This window comes from Tasmannia lanceolata, unplaced genomic scaffold (assembly GCF_043159265.1).
Source record: "Tasmannia lanceolata isolate RefF3 unplaced genomic scaffold, GAP_Taslan_0.1 ptg000018l, whole genome shotgun sequence".
Classification (NCBI taxonomy): Eukaryota; Viridiplantae; Streptophyta; class Magnoliopsida; order Canellales; family Winteraceae; genus Tasmannia; species Tasmannia lanceolata.
In genome coordinates, this window is record NW_027518695.1 from 7,147,735 (window position 1) to 7,166,414 (window position 18,680).

Genomic DNA, 18,680 nt, shown 5'->3' on the forward strand with positions numbered 1-18,680 from the left:
ACACTTCTTGTATTTTGGTGTACCCATTGGCAATTTTTCCTAAAAATAATAAGAGAGCTGCTTTCTGCTTTCAAAACGGGAAAAAAGGAGCATATGAGGTGTACAAAAAGACAAGAAAGAGCCCTTGGCGGTGGGGGTTGAATTTTTCATTGAATAAAATAATGAAAATACCCTTAGGGCCCGTTTGGATACCTCGTATTTTGTATTTGGATTTGGAGTTGGAATTGAGTTTAGAATACAAAATGAATAAATCTGGCCAGCTGATGTTGAGGGAGACAGAGAGGGAAGAGGGTACTTCCTACCATGGTTTTAAATTTCGACCGAAATCCAAAATTTCGGATTTCGGTGGAATTTCGGATTTCGGTGGGGACCGAAACCGAAATTTCCTGAAATTTGATATTTCACGAAATACCATATGTGTAGATAAGTTATCTACACACTAGCTTAAAATACAGTGGGGGCCACATTATTTGGGTGATCCAAACCATTCATTTTTAAGGCCCTCACATAGATAGGGTGTCCATAAAAAATCAAATCCATAGGATCATCCTAACCATTCGAATTATGGAAGCAAAAAATGGACTAATTTGTGAAGGTTTAAAGACATCCATTTTACCTCCTCAAATCGTAGGGTTGGGATGATCCTATGGATCTGATTTTTTGTTGACACCCTATCTATGTGAGGGCCTTTAAAATGGATGGCTTGGATCACCCAAACAATGTGGCCCCCACTGTATTTTAAGCTAGTGTGTAGAGAACTCTCTACACATATGTGTAGGAACCGTTTTCTCATATATATATATATATATATATATATATATATATATATATATATATATATATATATATAATACAAAATTTAGGCCAAAATTTCGGTCCGAAATTTCGGATGTTGCTGAAATTTCAGATTTCAGTGGGGTCCGAAATAAGTACCGAAACCGAAATTTAAAACCTTGCTTCCCACTGGAGGGGAGAGGTTGGGGAACAAAGAGGGTGAAGGAAACTGTCACATCTGTGGATTTCCAATTACTTGTTTCCACAGCTTATTTGGAAATCAGATTTTTTTCACTGCCATTCACTAATTTGGAAATCAAAGAATTCGATCTGGATCCAAATTACAACACAAAAAGGGCTACAAATGTGAGAAATCCAATTCTTCTCGGCATCCAAACCGGCCCTTAATGTAAGGTTTATTTGGAAATCAGATTTTTTTCACTGCCAGTCGCTAATTTGGAAATTAAAGAATTTGATCCTAATTTGGAAATTAAAGAATTTGATCCGGATCCAAATTCACAACACAAAAAGGGCTGCAAATGTGAGAAATCCAATTCCAAATCTTCTCGGCGTCCAAACGGGCCCTTAATGTAATGTTAAATTTTCAATTATTTATTAGTAATGACTCTCGGACATGTATGATGAGGGTGAGGAAATCCAAGATTCTAAAATCCGCATTTCCAAACGGCCTTAAAAATCTTGTGTTTTCTTACTCTTGTGTTTTCTTGCAACTCATCTTGCCTACACATCGTGTTTGATCATGTCTGAAGAGATTAGAGATCTCTCGATTAAGAATTCGTTATTTGTTTTCCGGGTTTATAGGAGCTTTTCATACTCGCTCACTCCCACAACTGGGACCCACAAATATCCCTTGGAATATTTTTCATGGTGGCCAATAATGGGAAATTTTAGTCTGTGTGTTGGAACCTAACCAGGTAGAATTCCGAATGGTAAAAAAATGGGTTCTTACAAAAGAAGAATACACTGCAATAGTTCTCAAGTAAAACTCAAATAAATTATACAGTTCTATTAAAAGAAAGAGAAGGACTAGGCAGGAGACATTATCTTGTACCAAAAAATACATCTCTGGGAAGCATACATAAGAAAACATTGCCTCAATACCTGTGTATAGTCTGTGTGAGAAAGTTAAAGCATTTTTTCCCCAAAACCTTCCATCAGATTATGTGATGAGGAGGAATTTTCATGGCCCAAGAGTACATCGTATCGAAAACATGTGACCCCCACCTCACATAACAGAATTCCCGTGGCTGCAAACAAAAGAAGGGGGGCAAGCATGAGTTATTAAATAAGTTCCGTTTCACACCTTTCATTTTCTGCAAAAATCCAAAAATACAGACAAGAAGAGCTCACATGAAAATCCTTAAAGAAAAAACTCGTGTACGAAACATAGATTCCGAGTTGGCATTTGAAATTCGGAGAGTGCTTGGTGACCATTTTAATTATCATAACCAATTTTTTTAGAACTGCTAATCTTAATAGTTCGGTCACCAAAGAAACTAAATTAATCCAAATCATGTTCCACGCAATAATTTCCAAAAGAGAACATCGATCTAATAAATAAAAATCCAACCTCCGTCAAATTTATCCTATAAAATCAGAAATGTAATTCAAACAATGCTAATGTGATAAGCAAATAAAAGGGGTGATGAAAGAATCAGTGTAGGATGTATGTGCGACAAGAGTAGCAGATGATCGGGTTAAATCGGGTTATAAAAATTGATGGAAAAAGGGTAGCTATGCAGAAAAGAAAGGGGAGAGCTCAAAGGGTGAGATTGTGGGAAAATATGTTATAGAAAATAAAGAGAAAGAGAAAATGGTACGAGAACCTAAGAGGGCATGCGGAACTTTGTGCCCTGATCATGCATAAGCTAGAGAGAGACAAGGGTTGTTCACAGGCCAAATAAAGATACAGAAAAGAATAGAGAATCAAGATCAAAAAAGGATTCAAGATCAATAATGGAGAAAGATATGGGTGGAGCTTATGAACCCAACTGTGGGGTGAGAGAGAGAAAGAGGGAAGAAAGAGAGGTGAAAATAATCTAAGGGAGAAGGATTGGGAGAAAGAGGTACGATGGAGAGCGGGGGCAGCTGCACATAGATGATAGAGAGTAGGAAGAGGAGAAAAAAGAAGAAGAGGGGAGAGGGGGAACACAGACTTGGGAGGGGGTGTCTTTTCAATCTCCAAAATTAGGTTTTTATATGGAGAGGGGTTTAGGCTAAGTGGTGGGGCACATCACATCAAAACATGGCCAAGTCTCACCACTCTTAGAAGAATGCAATGCAAAAACCATGAGGGTTTAGGGCTCTATGGGTCATAGGTTGATTTGGACATCCCCCCTTGTGCTGGCATATTTGGAAGCCCACCCTTGCACATTGAGTGGATAAGTTGTTAGATCAACGTATGGGTTTGGACGCATAGTTCTTTCACATCTACAGAAAGGCCGGCGATAATGTGAGTTTGTAACAGAGGTGCGTGTACACAGGACTGATTTAGCTTCTGGGCAATATCTGCCCCTTCTGTAATCTGTTATAACCTTTATTTCATTCTCAATAAATCACGGTTCTCTCTCAAAAGCAAGTGCATATTTTATTTTTTCCAATCCTTGCACAAATATTTGTTTATTGTGTGATGTCAACTTCAACTCAATATCCACTCTGTTTCCAACTGTGGATACTAAATCATCCATATCAGTCCTGACTATTAAGTATACTCACACTTTGCTTTTTCTTTTCCAACTTTGGCAGCAAGTTTCTTGACCCTTTCTCTAAAGCATCCACAAAAATGGTGTTACTAATACGAAGCAATATCGGGAATCCCGACAAGTTTACAAACATCAAGCAAATGTTCATGATGTTTCTTCGCACATTTAAAGTATTCACAACAAGAACCATTCAAAAGGCAAAACAGTATTCACAACAAGAATAAAAAAGATAATTTGAAAAACAGTTACAGTAATGCTTCTTAAGGAATAATAAATATACCTTGAATCCCAGCATGCCAGATGCCTGCATCCAAATACCACATGGAATTCTACTTCTCAGCATGCCGGCGCTTAGGCCTACGAGGTGCATGGTTTGTATTGGCACTCCGAGTAGGTTTCCTTGCCTTTTTACTGTAAAAGATGGCCAAAAGATCAGATGCAAACTTAACCACAAAGTGAAAATCATCATCCTTGTGGAAGGAGAACTAGAGAGCGAAAAGTGGTTGGGCCAATGGAAACTACTAGAAAAGCTATTATTCATCAACTAAAATACGAATACAAGAGAGAGAGAGAGAGAGAGAGAGAGAGCTGACCAGAAAATGTCTGAACATAGCTTGTATAGAATGAAAACTGGTAGAGCCAACAATGCAGAAGCCTACAATGATTGAATTATGAACATCTTAGATACATTATACACATTTATTTGTCAAAGTGAACACAAAATAAATGAAATGAAAATAGTAACCACATTTTTTAGATACACTATAGTAGCCACAGTTATGATACCAAGGTCTATGCACAAAATCTTAACGAGAACATACCGTAAACCACACCAGCTCTTTCGTCGCAAGAGATTTTGTTAGCTCATGTTTCCTCAGTTGTTCCTGGATAACGGCCTGGGCCTACAGAGGAATCAAAGAAATCCTAAGAGATATCACAATGGCACTAAGTTTTTATAAAATGAGAGAGAGAGAGAGAGAGAGAGAGAGAGAGCAAAGTTTCTGAACTGTTGTTCTTGTAAATAACACAACTCAACTAAGCCTTTGTCCCAAACTAGTTGGGGTCGGCTAATGAATCCTTTAGAAAATTTTCATGAATAAGGTGAAAGGAATGTCTAATCCTGACATTAGTTGGGTTCGTCTACATGGATCATTTTCTTCCATTCTATCCTATCCAAGGTCATATTCTCTGTTATGTTCCTAGCCATCAAGTCTTTTCTCACTGTTTCTACACAAATTGTTTTCGGTCTGCCCCTACCTCTTTTTACTCCAACTTGGCACGAGTCACTTCTTCTCACTAGAGCATGCAAAGGCCTACGTTGGATATGCCCAAACCATCTTAAGCGGTGCTCTCTCATCTTCTCCTCAATTGGTGCCACCCCTATCTTCATTTTTAATTCGATCTAACCTTGTGTGGCCGCACATCCATCCAAGCATTTGCATCTCCCCTACACTCATCTTATGCACATGCTACTTCTTAGTGGCCCAATATTCTGAGCCGTACATCATGACTGGCCTCACAGCTGTCTTATAAAACTTTCCCTTCAACTTGGTAGGTATTTTACGATCGCACAGAACTTCTGAAGCATGCTTCCACTTCAACCCGCCTGCTCTTATTCTGCGGTTAACATCCTCTTCAATCTCTCCTTCCTTATGTAGGATTGAACCAAGATAGCGAAAGATATCCCTCTTAGGTATCTCCTGTCCAGACATATTTACTACATCCTCGCCCCGCCTCCTTTCATTACTAAAGTTGCATTCCATATACTCTGCCTTAGTCCTACTCAATTTAAAACCTTTGGATTCCAAAGAAGTTCTCCATAACTCTAATTTAGCATTAACTCCTGCTTTGGTTTCGTCAATTAATACTATGTCATATGCAAATAACATACACCAACTTTTACATAAAATCATGACAGTACCCTTACAATTGGTATTGTGAAATTAATGGTAAAAATCATCTTCATAAATTAATGACGGCGGCCGAATTACTGTGAAAATGGTAAATAATTAATGAACTTATGGAAAGATCACAGAGACATAAGACCATCAATTTTTCAAACTCCAAATAAGTTGAGCATCTCGTCTTCCTAACAATATCAGTGACCACCTGTAGACACCCAATTTTGAAAACCGGCTCCCACACCACCCTACACTGAGAATTAAATTTTTGGGTGGCCTCCTATGGTGAACAACTTCAGGGTCCTTAAATGAACCAATAGCACTTCCATGCACAAGACTATTATCATGGTCAACCAAGTAGAGAAGATGAACTTTGAAACAATGGGGTCTTGTTTGATGTGAAACGAGGTATTTCTTGGGGTCATTAATTCGTAGGGATAAAAACTTTGGTTTTTCTTTTTTCGTCTAAATAAGGCATACTAATTTGAACTTGGCTAATAGTTTGTCTGATTCATTTGATAATGCGAAATTGACTTTGGTCTTCTTTTTTCACCTATATAAGGAAATCCTAATTTGTACTTGGCTAATAGTTTGTCTGATTCATTTGATATTGCGAAATTTGCCAGTTGAGGATTGAATGTGATGTCTTGTGCAGAATCCTCTTCTTATCCAATGTAGGGGTATTAATAGGGTGAATTACTAAAGCATCTCTAGAGGTCTATGCAGGGATGCCAGATATGATTAACCCAAAGCCTAATAGTCATGTTGAGTAGAGCCAACAGATGGGATGGGCATTAATAGGGTGAATTACTAAAGCATCAGTTAGAAGTGGCTTCCACTTTGGAAGTAATCAAGTAAGCCTCAATAAAGTGTAGTTTGGGATGCCATTCACTTAGGCTTATTTATCATCAAGCTTTTTTCACCAAGTGAGATCTGTCCTTAGAGGTTTGCTAAGCCAATAGGGAGGTGTGCTAACCCAATATTCGGAATCCTTCAAGGACCTTCACCACATGATCAAAATCATAATAGAGGTCACCAAAAGGCTTGATGGGTACTTCAAGACCATGTGCACTTGGGACTGTTTACATCAGTTGATAACAGTGGCTTACACTTTGGAAGCAAGCCTTAACAAAGCCAAGCAAACGTCCTCGTTTATAGTTAGGGATGCTATTAACATTGACTCATTTAGTTCCACTATTTCGGAGGTAAGATGGAAAAAATAAAACTAACTCTTCCACTAGTCGGTGATCAATATGGAACACAAGTGTCCTCAAATTATGTTCAAGTCCATGATCCGATCACATCACACCAACCCCTCATAGGATTGCTCATAAATGAACTTCCCACACTACTGTCTGACCTTTCATGGACTTGTGCACCTGGGACCGTCTAGATCAGTTGATAACAGTGGCTTACACTTCCGACATAAGCCCCAACAAAGTCAATCAGACCTCCTCACAGATAGTTTGGGATGCCATTCACGTTGTTTCATTCAGTCACACCATTTCAGAGGTAAGATGGAAAAAAATAAAAGTAACCATTCCTCTGCAGTGCGCGCTCAAATACGGAACAGAACTGTCTCCAAATCATCTCCTACACCATAATCCAATTACACCAAAACAGTCTCCAAATCATCTCCTACTCCATAATCCAACTACACCAAACCCTGATAAAGTTTGTCATAAAGCTACTTTCCATATTACTCTATTCTTCTTTGACACTGAAACCCTAGATTTGCTTCCAATGTTTTCTAAAAGAGGGATCCAATAAAAACCTTTGTTGCCACTAAACAAAAGAGACCCAGGTGAGAGATCCACTCATCATATTGAAATGGAGACTTATAACTTGTTTCTCATTACAATGTTCTAAAAAGACAATGTTGTGGTAGGAATATACTTTTGAAACTCCGTTGCAACAGTCAACTTGCCTGAATCGACTCCTTTTTATCTTGGCCGCGTTCTTGTCCGAGTTAGCGTTCTACCATACAAAGTCAATCAAAACACATTTGAGTCTCGACTGCGTCAACAGAGTACTCAGCGGCATCAACCAAGTACTCAATTGAGCTGTGCCGAGTCGATTAGGATTTGCGTTGACTGCATTTGGACCCGCATCTCCATATTGAACCACGGGGCAGGATACCACACTTGAGACAAGAAAATTAAGTACAGCTTCCCATTGCACAAGGCGTGGCCAATATTAGCCATTATGAAATCTTTCTATGTGCCTCTTGATTTTTGATCCATTTGAAAGTAAACCATGAATCCAAGAAGAAAAATCCATAAAATTGACATCGGTGGTTCTTTCTTCCCTTCTTTCCCAGTCCAGGTTTCACAGAATTCTACCCATCCCCTCCCAATGGAAGATAAAATCTCTCCCAAGACCAAACAGATATCCTCTCAAACTTAGTATAAAAGATGCATGAAAAAATCCAAACACCACCATCATGCCACACTGTTATTTTCAATTTATAAGAGGTAACAGGAGTATATATCATATAATGTCTGCAGACAAGAATGAGAACACATCAAAGTCAATAAATAGATTTACTTTCTGCAAATATCATTTCTATCTTCATAAGATAAATTATTAACCACTTACAAGGTTCAAATAGGTCTTCATTATTAGGTCTCATAAAGTATAACTCGTGTATCGTTTACCGTATAAAAATACGAAGTTAACTATAAGGTAATCATAGTCTTGAAGATGCATCGAAGTTATTATTTCAGTTATTCTTGGACCATGTGATAAGAAGTACAAGCCTGTCACTTCGGCCTCAGCAAAAAAGTTGGACTAAAGATTAAAGAACAGCTCTCAGGATACATGAAAAAAATATGGACTTGTATAATGAGCATAAAGAATCATGCAAAAAAAAAAGAGCATAAAATAGAACAAGTTTCAAATAAGAATGTCACTGCAAATAAAATAATAAGCAAGAATCCGGTACCTGATGATGGTACATTGTCGCTGTTTTAAGAAACTTCCCATAGGTATAGACTACTTTGTTAGTATATGGCTTCAGAGAAACCCGTACTTTATGAACATGAGGTTTTGTGAAAGTGGCAACTTGGTCAATGTATGGCTTAGAAAACTTCTTAGCTTCCTGTCATCAAATGAAAGTCTATTGGACACATGTACTGGAACACAGCACATAACAAATTTCAATATATGCGTGTGTGAAGAGAGAGACAGGTGGAGGGAGGAGGGAGGGAGGACACTCATTGAGCACCATTGTACATATGAATTAAAATGACACTTCATGTAGCCATCTAAAATATTACTGAATCCAAGCAAAGCAAAATGAAAAATACCTGGAAGTATGGAGTCGCCAATTCCTGTACTTTGACAATATGTGGAGTGAGGGTACCCTTAGATGCATCATAAAACTCAATGGTTCTAGTAGTAGTTGATTGCACATATGGTCTAACAAAGGTTGTGAATGCCAACCAGTGTTCCTTTAAAGCAGGGATCCATCTCTTCACACAGTAAATCAGAAAAATAAGAACTTTTTCCTTTTCAGAAGGAAAAATTTAGAGGGTGCAACACGAGGATGAAAAAATAAGAACTAGCATGATGACCCGCGCATCAGGCTATTGTGGAACCAAGTAAGATGGATTAACTAGAAATAGATACTTTAGGTTGAGGTAGTAAAAATAGAAATTTATCCCTCAATTTTCTATGACAACATTTATATGAAATAAATATGGCATCGTAAGACGTTATTTATGGTAAGAAATGTGCATCTCAAGTGAACTTTCTTTGAATGGAATCTCAAGTGAATATTATAAGGGGCTAAAAAAAAGGCGGCCGCCCAGTGCAAGAGGCTCCCGCCATTGCGGGGTCTGGGGAGGGCTAGATGTACGCAGCCTTACCCCTGCTTTGCAGAGAGGTTGTTTCCCTGACTCGAACCCGTGACCACCAAGTCACAATGGAGCAACCTTACCGTTGCGTCAAGGCTCGCCCTCTAAATATTATAAGGGGATATGAATCAAAATTTTCTTTTAAAAGAAAAAAGAAATATTTATGGTAAAAATGCATATCTTAAGTGACTTCCCCGAAATGATGGAAATGTTTCCATTTTCACCCCACTGAAATGGAATCTACATGATTTCCTTTCACATTATTATTTCCCCGAAATTTTGATCGAAATTCATTAAATTCGACCGAAATTCCCAAAATTTAATTTAAATTCCTAAAATTCAACCAAAATCCCCAAAATTCGACCGAAATGGTCGGAACAACAAAAAATGGAAAGACATCATTTGCATTTCATTTCATAGGGTTACATACAAAGACATAAATACCCTTCTAACACCATCAAAAATGATTTCTTGAGAGAGGAGATCAAGTCCAGATTCGTGCCGATTATTGAGTACTACCATGGAAATTATTGATGTAAATAGTGAGTTATCTCCATTGTTTATACACACTTATGCCCTGTTCGTTTGAGATTATGATAACAGATGGTGAGCCCCAAAATTGATTATTGGACTCAATAATCTGTTTCAGGGCTCACCATCGGTTGTCATAATCTCAAACAAACAGGGCCTTAGGATGCCAAATTGCCAATGATGAAGCAGACATGTTAGCCAGAGGAGTTAACGGATTAGAGCTACACATTTGTTTGAATGGTAAATTTTTGTTCTTTATAAAATTAAAGCTAGACATTGGGTAGGATTTTCCTATTTTGTAGTTCTCTGTTCTTTTGCTTTTCCATTCTCTTTGGGGTCATCTCAATATCGTGGCTCACATCTCTTTGCACTGTTTTTGCGCTTAACATAACAATCAGAACGTTAATCATCTACACCACATCACTGATTTAGTAATTTCCTGAAATAACTCTAAAAGCAATAGTGGGTGCAAAATCCTAGGTTTGGCATGTACGGTTACAATTATCTATAAGATACTAGTTCATAAGGATCAAATCTATTAAATAAAAACCCATAAAGAGACCCAACTGTTAGACTAATGACCATAATCATCTCATAACGAGAACATTTAGAAAGTAATTTATACGATGAAATTTAATAAAAAAAGCGAGATAATTGGAGAATTTGTAATAGTAACTCACAGTTTTAACTGCTTCCAAGTGGGGTTCAGCCCATTTCTGGGCCTGTGCTGATTTTTCCGATGCCTGAGACAATTTTACAATGCAAAACCAGTCATATATGCAACCTTTGAACAATGAGACAATGTGGTTTTCTGGGCACGCCATGGAAATAAAAAAATGAAGACCCAGCACAGAACAAGAACATTTTAACCACATTCCATATCCTTTGATATAGGTCAAGAATAAGCACCTGTTGTATGGCAACATCCAAAGCAGGTTTCCCAAACTCATTCCATTTTTTTGCTGCTAATGACTGTAAGTGGAAAATGGAAGGGTCACATGAAGAAGTCGTGTCACTATTTTTTTTTAATGGTTTTAATTAATTAAACCATCATTTGCATAAGTTTACCTGACACTGAATTAGATGAGTTGCAAACCATGGTGGTAGCCATGCTCCATGGACCTGATCATGTCATGAAATCCAATGGTCTTATTATCAAAACTAACCACTACAAAATGTTAATAGCTGTTGTAACAAACTCCAAAGTAAAACCAGAATAATGCACCTATTAGAGCTACTATTAAATATATGTCAATTGAAAATCTAAAAATAAAAAATAAACAGATAATCTAACATAATATATAGACTAAAATGAAAGTCCATAGATCTCTGTAGGGCCACAGCACAAACCCAAGAGACATATAATGAATATAATGAAAGACTTCAAAAGGGTGCGGAGCTGCAAGAGAACGAACCTTCAGGTCAAAACAAGACAATTTGTGAAAGACCTTTTCTATATTTTGTTTAATTTATTACATTTTACATTAATGTACATCAATATCAAGTTTGTATATGAAAATTGCAGGGAACCTCCTGATGGATAATTGTAGAAGATGTAGTTAACTGGAAAAAACCGGATGAGACTATGTTCCCTCTATATTAATAAAACCTTTTTTAAAATTTTAATATAAAACCTCTTTTAAAGAGAAAATTTGATCTCAATATCTTTGTGTTGGTTTTTTCTTTTCAAGCATAAATTTGTCGTGAACATCCCCTATTATTGCATTTTAATGACTAACAGGATATCTAAAAATACTTGGTTCAAGCACAAAATTCTGGGTTATATAGCCACTGAATGACAAATCACTAAACACAATATGAAGATATACCCCAAACCAAAAATACCAGTTAAAGTATTTTCTGCAGAGGAGGATTCAATCAGTCAATATCTGACTTTGTTTTTTTACAATTGACAACTTTAAGATGACTTGCAGTGATTTTTTCTGCACATGCACAACCAAGATCATATCAGATACAAATAGCTGTCAGTTGAAAAATGAGAAATATTCCGTATATTCCATGTATATATGACTAATATCAGCCCATATATACATCGGCTAGTATAAAAATCTCCAAAAAGTATAAGATAAACCCAGCAAAAATGCAAAATCTGCTAGAGCCTATGACCAGTGAGATCAGCCAACCATTCAGTTTCATATAAGTCTAACAAAAAACATTTTAGTCCATAATGATTATAAGGTGTGGCCCTAGAATTCTAGGTCATCACACGGTAGGTCGCTTGAGCATAACACCATAATCTATGGGGAAGAAGTTTTCTTCATAACAAAAGCTTTAGTTCTCATAAACATATCAACTCCTTAAAGTATCATGAGAGTACATACATACATACATGGTTTTAAATTTCGGCCGAAATCTGAAATTTCGGATTCGGGACCGAAACTGAAATTTAAAATTTCACGAAATTCGGAAATTTCGGAATTTCGACAATTTCGGTCCGAAATTTCAAGAAAATGTCTTTTAAAAAAAAATGTTATAATATGTTTTTATTATTACCGAATTTCGGATTTTGGTGGGGTCCGAAATCGGTACCAAAACCGAAATTTAAAACCTTGCATATATATATATATATGAGAAAAGGGTTCCTAAGGGTGCCCTCATATAGCTTATATGAGGTGGCTCTTTCAAAACATAAGGGCCCCACATTGTTAGGATGATCCGAAGCATTCATTTGAAAGGCCACATCATAGATATGGTGTGTACAAAAAATCAGCTCCATTGGATCATCCTAACACCTCTAAAAGTAGGGGCAAAAATGGATAGACACATTTTGTCCACAAATCTGCCCATTTTTGCCCCCACTTTTGGAGGGGTTAGGATGATCCAATGGAGCTGATTTTTTGTACACACCCTATCTATGATGTGGCCTTTCAAATGAATGCTTCAGATCATCCTAACAATGTGGCCCCCCTATGTTTTGAAAGAGCCACCGCAGCTAAGCTTATATGAGGGCACCCGCAGGAACTGTATTCTCTCTCTCTCTCTCTATATATATATATATATATGAATATGAATATATAGAGACATTCATAAAAAAATGAATATGAATCTCCCTCCCTCCCTCCCTCCCTCTCTCTCTCTCTCTCTCTCTCTCTCTCTCTCTCTCTCTCTCTCTCTCTCTCTCTCTCTCTCTCTCTATATATATATATATATATATATATATATATATATATATCGGAAAAGTGACCGTGCTCAGTCGAGAAGATAAGCTTATCTACTCGGTGGAGCTGAAAACAGTGGGGGCCCACATTTTTTGGGTGATCCAAACCATTCATTTGAAAGGCCCTTACCTACATAGGGTGTCCACAAAAAATCAGATCCATAGGATCATCCTAACCCATCCAAATGTGGAGGGAAAAATGAGGGAAAATGGACAGACACAGTTTGTCCACAAATCTGCCCATTTTTCCCTCCACTGTTGGATGGATTAGGATGATCCTATGGAGCTGATTTTTTGTGACCTTTCAAATGAATGGTTTGGATCACCCAAAAAATGTGAGCCCCAACTGTTTTTAGCCGACCGAGTAGATAGCTTATCTACTCGACCGAGTACGCTTACTTTTCCTATATATATAAAAGAAGGGAAAATAGAACTAGGAAGTTCTTAAGCTCTAAAAAACCCAACAATTTTGGACTGAGAGTAGCATTCAAAAAAAATAAAAAATATAAATACTCTCTTCGTAAACTACGAAAATTGCAAGCCCATCCCCGCTTTCTTGTCTAAGAAAAAAGCTCCAACAACCCCCACCCACCCACAAACCACCACCACCACAACCTCTCTTCTTTGTTAAAATTGTGGGAGTGACTGGACCCTCCTTTGTGACTTAGGACACCAAAGTTTAAGTGATAGTTTCAAAATGCCTAAACTGCTCTTATTCACGTAAAACATGAATGAAAAGCTTGTAACTGGTCTTCTAGCTTCCAAATGGGACCCATGCCTTCTAAATCTTCAGTGAAGCTCCAAACTAAGGCCTAGGTTTGACTGTTTGACTGGGGTGCCCTAATTCTGCCTTTTCTTATGCCTATGCTTGTAAACTTTGAATTGATCCATATAATCTCACCCTAGACTTAAAGAATTTGACTCTTCAAATGAATGAGTTGTAGTGGTCGAAGGGATCAAGATTGATTCCCTGGGAATCCTCTACAGTGATCCACAGTCAATCTGACATCAAAAGTTATTTAACATAAGTCTAGCCACTAAATGAAAACTTCCTCTACGCTATCTTACTACGATGCGCACTTTTATTTGACATAAAAAAGAACAGTTCACACATTACCAGTTATCCGGTAAGTCCATTATGAGATACTGATAATCAGATGGCAAACCATATCTTGGAAAGGTATATGCTAGAAAGTCTACTACTGTGCAGCATTGGCATCCGCAAACTAAAGCAGTTGCATTCATATCCTTACCTCCATCAACTCTTTATGCTTTGATGTGGTCTCTAAGTTTGCCTTCATCACCTCTTCCTATGAAAGATAAAAGAAGAAAATAATACAAAAAAATGGAAAGTAAATGAGAAAAAGAACATGAACATTGTCACTTAGCAAACTGCCATAAATCAAAGTCTCTAATTTTGCCCTCATCATCTCTTCCTATGAAAGATAAAAGAAAAAAAAAATACAAAAAATGAAAAGTAAATGAGAAAAAGAACATGAGCACTGTCACTTGGTAAACTTCCATATAGAAACTCTAGTGCATAAGCCCACCTCTGCCACTTTAAGAGCGCGCTCAGTTTTACGTATTTGTTTCTTTTGTTCATCATTAATCTTCTGGAGCTGCAAAAGGAACAAAAAAGATACTAATCGGTAAGAGTTGGGAATCAAGACACCTTCGGGGTGTGAAGAACAACTCCAATGCCGGCTCCATGACGGTTGTAGAAGCCATCAAAGAGGAGTGTCCAACAATCCATAGGGATATCATCAAGGCTGATGTTCAAGATAGATTAGAAGAAAGGGCGAAAAACATCCCAACACCAGACATCTCCATAGTATATTTCATTCAGATCAGGCCGGATGGAATTGAAATACACAAAAATTCATGAATAAAAAAAAATCACGAAACCACAATCTCCATCAAGACTTATAGCAACAAGAGTACTACTCATAATAAGAAATAAGCATTGTTACGGTATTTCACTAAATACACATTGTTAGAAATCAAACAACCCAGAGTGCTTACACTTTCTAGCTTAAGATTCAGTTCCCGCACTTTCCTTTCAGCTTCACTTGCTCGAGCCTCCAAAGCATCTCTCTTCATATTTTGAGCATCTATTTCACTTTTGAGTTTCTCAACCTGTCCAGAAGAATAATATCAAGATAATGCACCACTTATACGAAAGTATACAAAGATTTTTTCCTTCCCTAACCTGCTTCTCAAGTTCAATAGCTCTTGCATGAGCCTTTCCCATCTGTTCCTCGACATCTACAGATACAGGCCCCTTTTTCTGCAGAACAGGAGAACCGGAATGCAGAACAATCTCTTATATACACGCTAATGAATTTAATGAATTAAATAAGAAAATTTAACAGTCAACTGATACAAATTAAGAGTCTGGTCTAAGTTTCGGTACAAATCATTCAATTTCTGCGGAAGCAGAATGTTGAAAATATATGGCAAGTGGAAATACAACATTGCTTGGTGTTGTTTTCAAAACCTCACCTGAAGTGATTCTAACTCACGTTGTAAGGCTACAATACTATCTGACTTCTCTTGAATGCCATTTTTCAGTTGTGCAATGCTTTGATCCTTGTTTTTCAATTCTCGTGTCTTATCCTCAATACTTGATTCTTCAAGGAGATGAAAAAAAAAATTAAACATATAAATAACAACTTATATACTAGAAAGAAAAATCAAGTAACTAGCAAGCTCAACCTCGTAAGAAGAAAAGCAAAAGATAAAATATGCCCTACATAATATTAGAAAAGGGAACAGCTAATCACATACAATGTAGAAATAAAATTTTCAATCTCACTAGAGATTGCTCATCGACAAAACATGAGTTTAGACAGTATGGTATCTCCGATATGAGTATTTCAAATAAGAGATTAATATCCGAATCAGAGGCATTAAAGAGAAAAACTTTAAATGTAGTGATTTCGGAAACTACTTTGTTTTTACTATCATCGAAGAATCAAGTTTAGAGTAAAGTAAAACTATTGTTTCCAAACTTAAATATAAATCATGAATAATCAGATTTAGATACTGAAATGTGGTTTTTGTTTGTAGAAGAAACATAAAATGTGTCCTCAAAATACAAAATCAAACCACTATTTAAAACTAGATGAATAGTGCACAACACCTTCATGCCTATAACACTTTCATGTCTGTCTCTACTCTATTTTCTACCGGTTACTCTAAACAGAGAAGTTTATATGTCACAGCCTCCAGTATATGAAGAACCCGCTCATCCAGACTATGTCTGCAAGCTAAGCTCTTCAAAGCATTAGTAGGACTCAAGCAAGCCACTCGCGTGTGGTTCCAGAGCTTCGGTTCATCCCTCCTAACCACATGGTTACACAGCCATGCCAACCCTTCCATGTTTACGTGACACTCGGCACAGATCAATCGGAGAAGTTTATATGTCGCAGCCTCCAAAATATGAAGACACCGCTCATCCAGACTATGTCTGCAAGCTAAGCTCTCCAAAGCGTTAGTTGGACTCAAGCAAGCCACTCGGGTGTGGTTCTGGAGCTTCGGTTCGTCCCTCCTAACCACAGGGATGCACATAGCCATGCCGACCCGTCCATGTTTACGTGACACTCGGCATAGATCAATCGGAGCGGAAACCTGGTCTTTTCCTTTTCGAGGGGCCCGCCCCACAAACCCCACAACCTAACTACCTCCCAAGTCAAACAAAACAGAGGCTGGCAGGGAATGGACTCCTATACCTTTTTCGCTGAAATCCCGAAACCCTCCACTCCCCCTTCTTAAGATTTTGTCTTTCGAGAAAGCCCTACATTAGATTCGAGATGTGAATGGTCGATCCAGTACATATCCACCAGGTATTTCTATGAGCATCCACTAGAAAGAATTCATGACAAACAAAGAGTAGGGTTACCTTGCTGCTTCAGCTAAAGGCCATGTGGTTATAGTGTTATATTACCAGCAACTTTACCAACAAGACAACAAAATGGAGAAGCGGAAAACAACCATGTATTTGATCACTATCCAATAATTTGATCACAACACAAATGTCTGAACACAATGCAAATTCCCACTGTACAAAGCAAATATACTTACCCACCAACCAAATGCATGCAATTAGATCCTTAAAGAGCTCAGGTGGTACGCCTTTAGCCAACACAAGTGTGGTATTTATGCGCTATTTTATGATTTTGAAATCATTTTCGCATGACAATATGTCAACATACAGTGATTTCTTCCTTAATTTGTCATTCTTGGAAAAGTAACAACTGCAGCAGAATTATCACAACACATTCTCATTCTCAGTGACTCGTCTACTATCAACAAGATAACATCTTGAGACGAAATTCTGCAACCACAAAGCATAACACAAGGCCTTGAAGTACACATAATAAAGTTAGTTCCCAGGTATGCTACTCACGCACGTTCCTAATGAAGGAATTCTGTGCAAGTTTTGTGTTCCACATGAATTGAACCCCCTGGCCCTAAGTTAAGGAAAACGAACGCAAAAAAAAAGGAGATTTACTAAAATTTTCACAATCATCTAACACCTAAAGAAAAGAACCTTCATTTCACAAAACCCTAGCAGTTCTATTATTCAGAAATCCAGTCCCAGCAACCAAAAACAGCAAATAAAAAATAACAAATCAAACCACAAAGCAAAGATCCCGAACAATAACCATAACTGCATAAGAAAACAAGAAAAATAACACAGAGATCTTCATCTGTATCTAAACTAACCTAAAACAGAGATCTTCGACTTGACCTGCTCCAATTCGACTTTCAGCAACGAATCGAACGGCTCAGATGCAGAAATTACGTCTTCAATCGATGCATCTGCCCCGATTTTCAAGAAAACGAAGGAGAAAAAGATCGAGAAAATCAAGAGCTTCAAAGTCGCCATGGAAAACAAGGAAAATCCAAGAGGGAAAAAAAAAATGTTTTTTTCAGTTGTTTTCAGTACATGGGAGGGAGAGAGCGAGAAAGAAAAATAAGGGAAACAACAAAAAATCGCCGCTTTATAGATTTAGAACGGTAGCGTTTCGGACTGAAACCGAAACGTGCCGACAAATAGATGGAAACGAAGGTCACGAAAATCGACCTTCGTGGGTCCGTGTGGTCGACACGTGACGGGAGAATGACCTCTTAAAGTAGATTGACACGTGTCAGTTCCTTGGTTCGTGTGAATTATGATAATGGTTAGGAGGGAGAAATGAAATAAATAAGAACTAAAAAAACAGGTGTCTAATAAATAGTGAGAGCGAGTATGGCAACTACCAAGTTGTTAAGCTTTTAAATATGAAAACAGGTCGGCAAGAAATAATAATCTTGAAAAAAACCTATAACAAAGAAGAAAGAAGTTAATGAAGAATAGAAATAGAAAAATTGAAAGAAAAAAAAACTCAAAAGAATTTGAGAAAGAAGAAAAGGGGAGAAAATAAAAATAAAACGTTAAAAATGGTTAGAAAAAATATGAGTTATGAAAGACTCGATGGCTACGAACATAACAGGGAACATGACCTTAGATAGGAGGGAATGAAAGAAAATGATCCAAGTAGACGAACCTAACTAGTGTTTGGATTAGACTAAGTCAATTTGAGTTCACATTCTTCATGAAATTTTTCTAAAGGATTCATTATCCGACCCCAACTAGTCTGAGACAAAGGCTTTGTTGAGTTGAGTTGAGAAAAAATATGCCTTATATGGTCATTGGAGTCTGTGCACCTTA

At 37.5% G+C, this 18,680-nt stretch overlaps 1 protein-coding gene across 2 annotated transcripts; it reads right to left on the reverse strand.

Moving 5' to 3' along the window:
- Positions 1–1,692: 1,692 nt before the first annotated feature.
- On the reverse strand, positions 1,693–17,992 carry LOC143849337 (uncharacterized). Of its 2 annotated transcripts, XM_077358331.1 has the most exons (15): positions 17,693–17,989; positions 15,467–15,594; positions 15,174–15,251; positions 14,987–15,100; positions 14,515–14,583; positions 14,218–14,274; positions 10,855–10,908; positions 10,696–10,758; positions 10,467–10,529; positions 8,707–8,871; positions 8,343–8,498; positions 4,319–4,399; positions 4,091–4,152; positions 3,778–3,908; positions 1,693–2,042 (listed from the first exon to the last, which is right to left on the reverse strand). In XM_077358331.1, exons 1-14 carry the CDS (start codon positions 17,853–17,855, stop codon positions 3,827–3,829), a joined length of 1,335 nt encoding a protein of 444 aa, XP_077214446.1. In that variant the 5' UTR covers positions 17,856–17,989; the 3' UTR covers positions 1,693–2,042; positions 3,778–3,826. The 2 variants fall into 2 exon arrangements, with proteins under 2 accessions (XP_077214446.1, XP_077214447.1); XM_077358332.1 differs by lacking the exons at positions 14,218–14,274; positions 14,515–14,583 and having other exon boundaries at positions 17,693–17,992.
- Between the last annotated feature and the right edge of the window lie 688 nt (positions 17,993–18,680).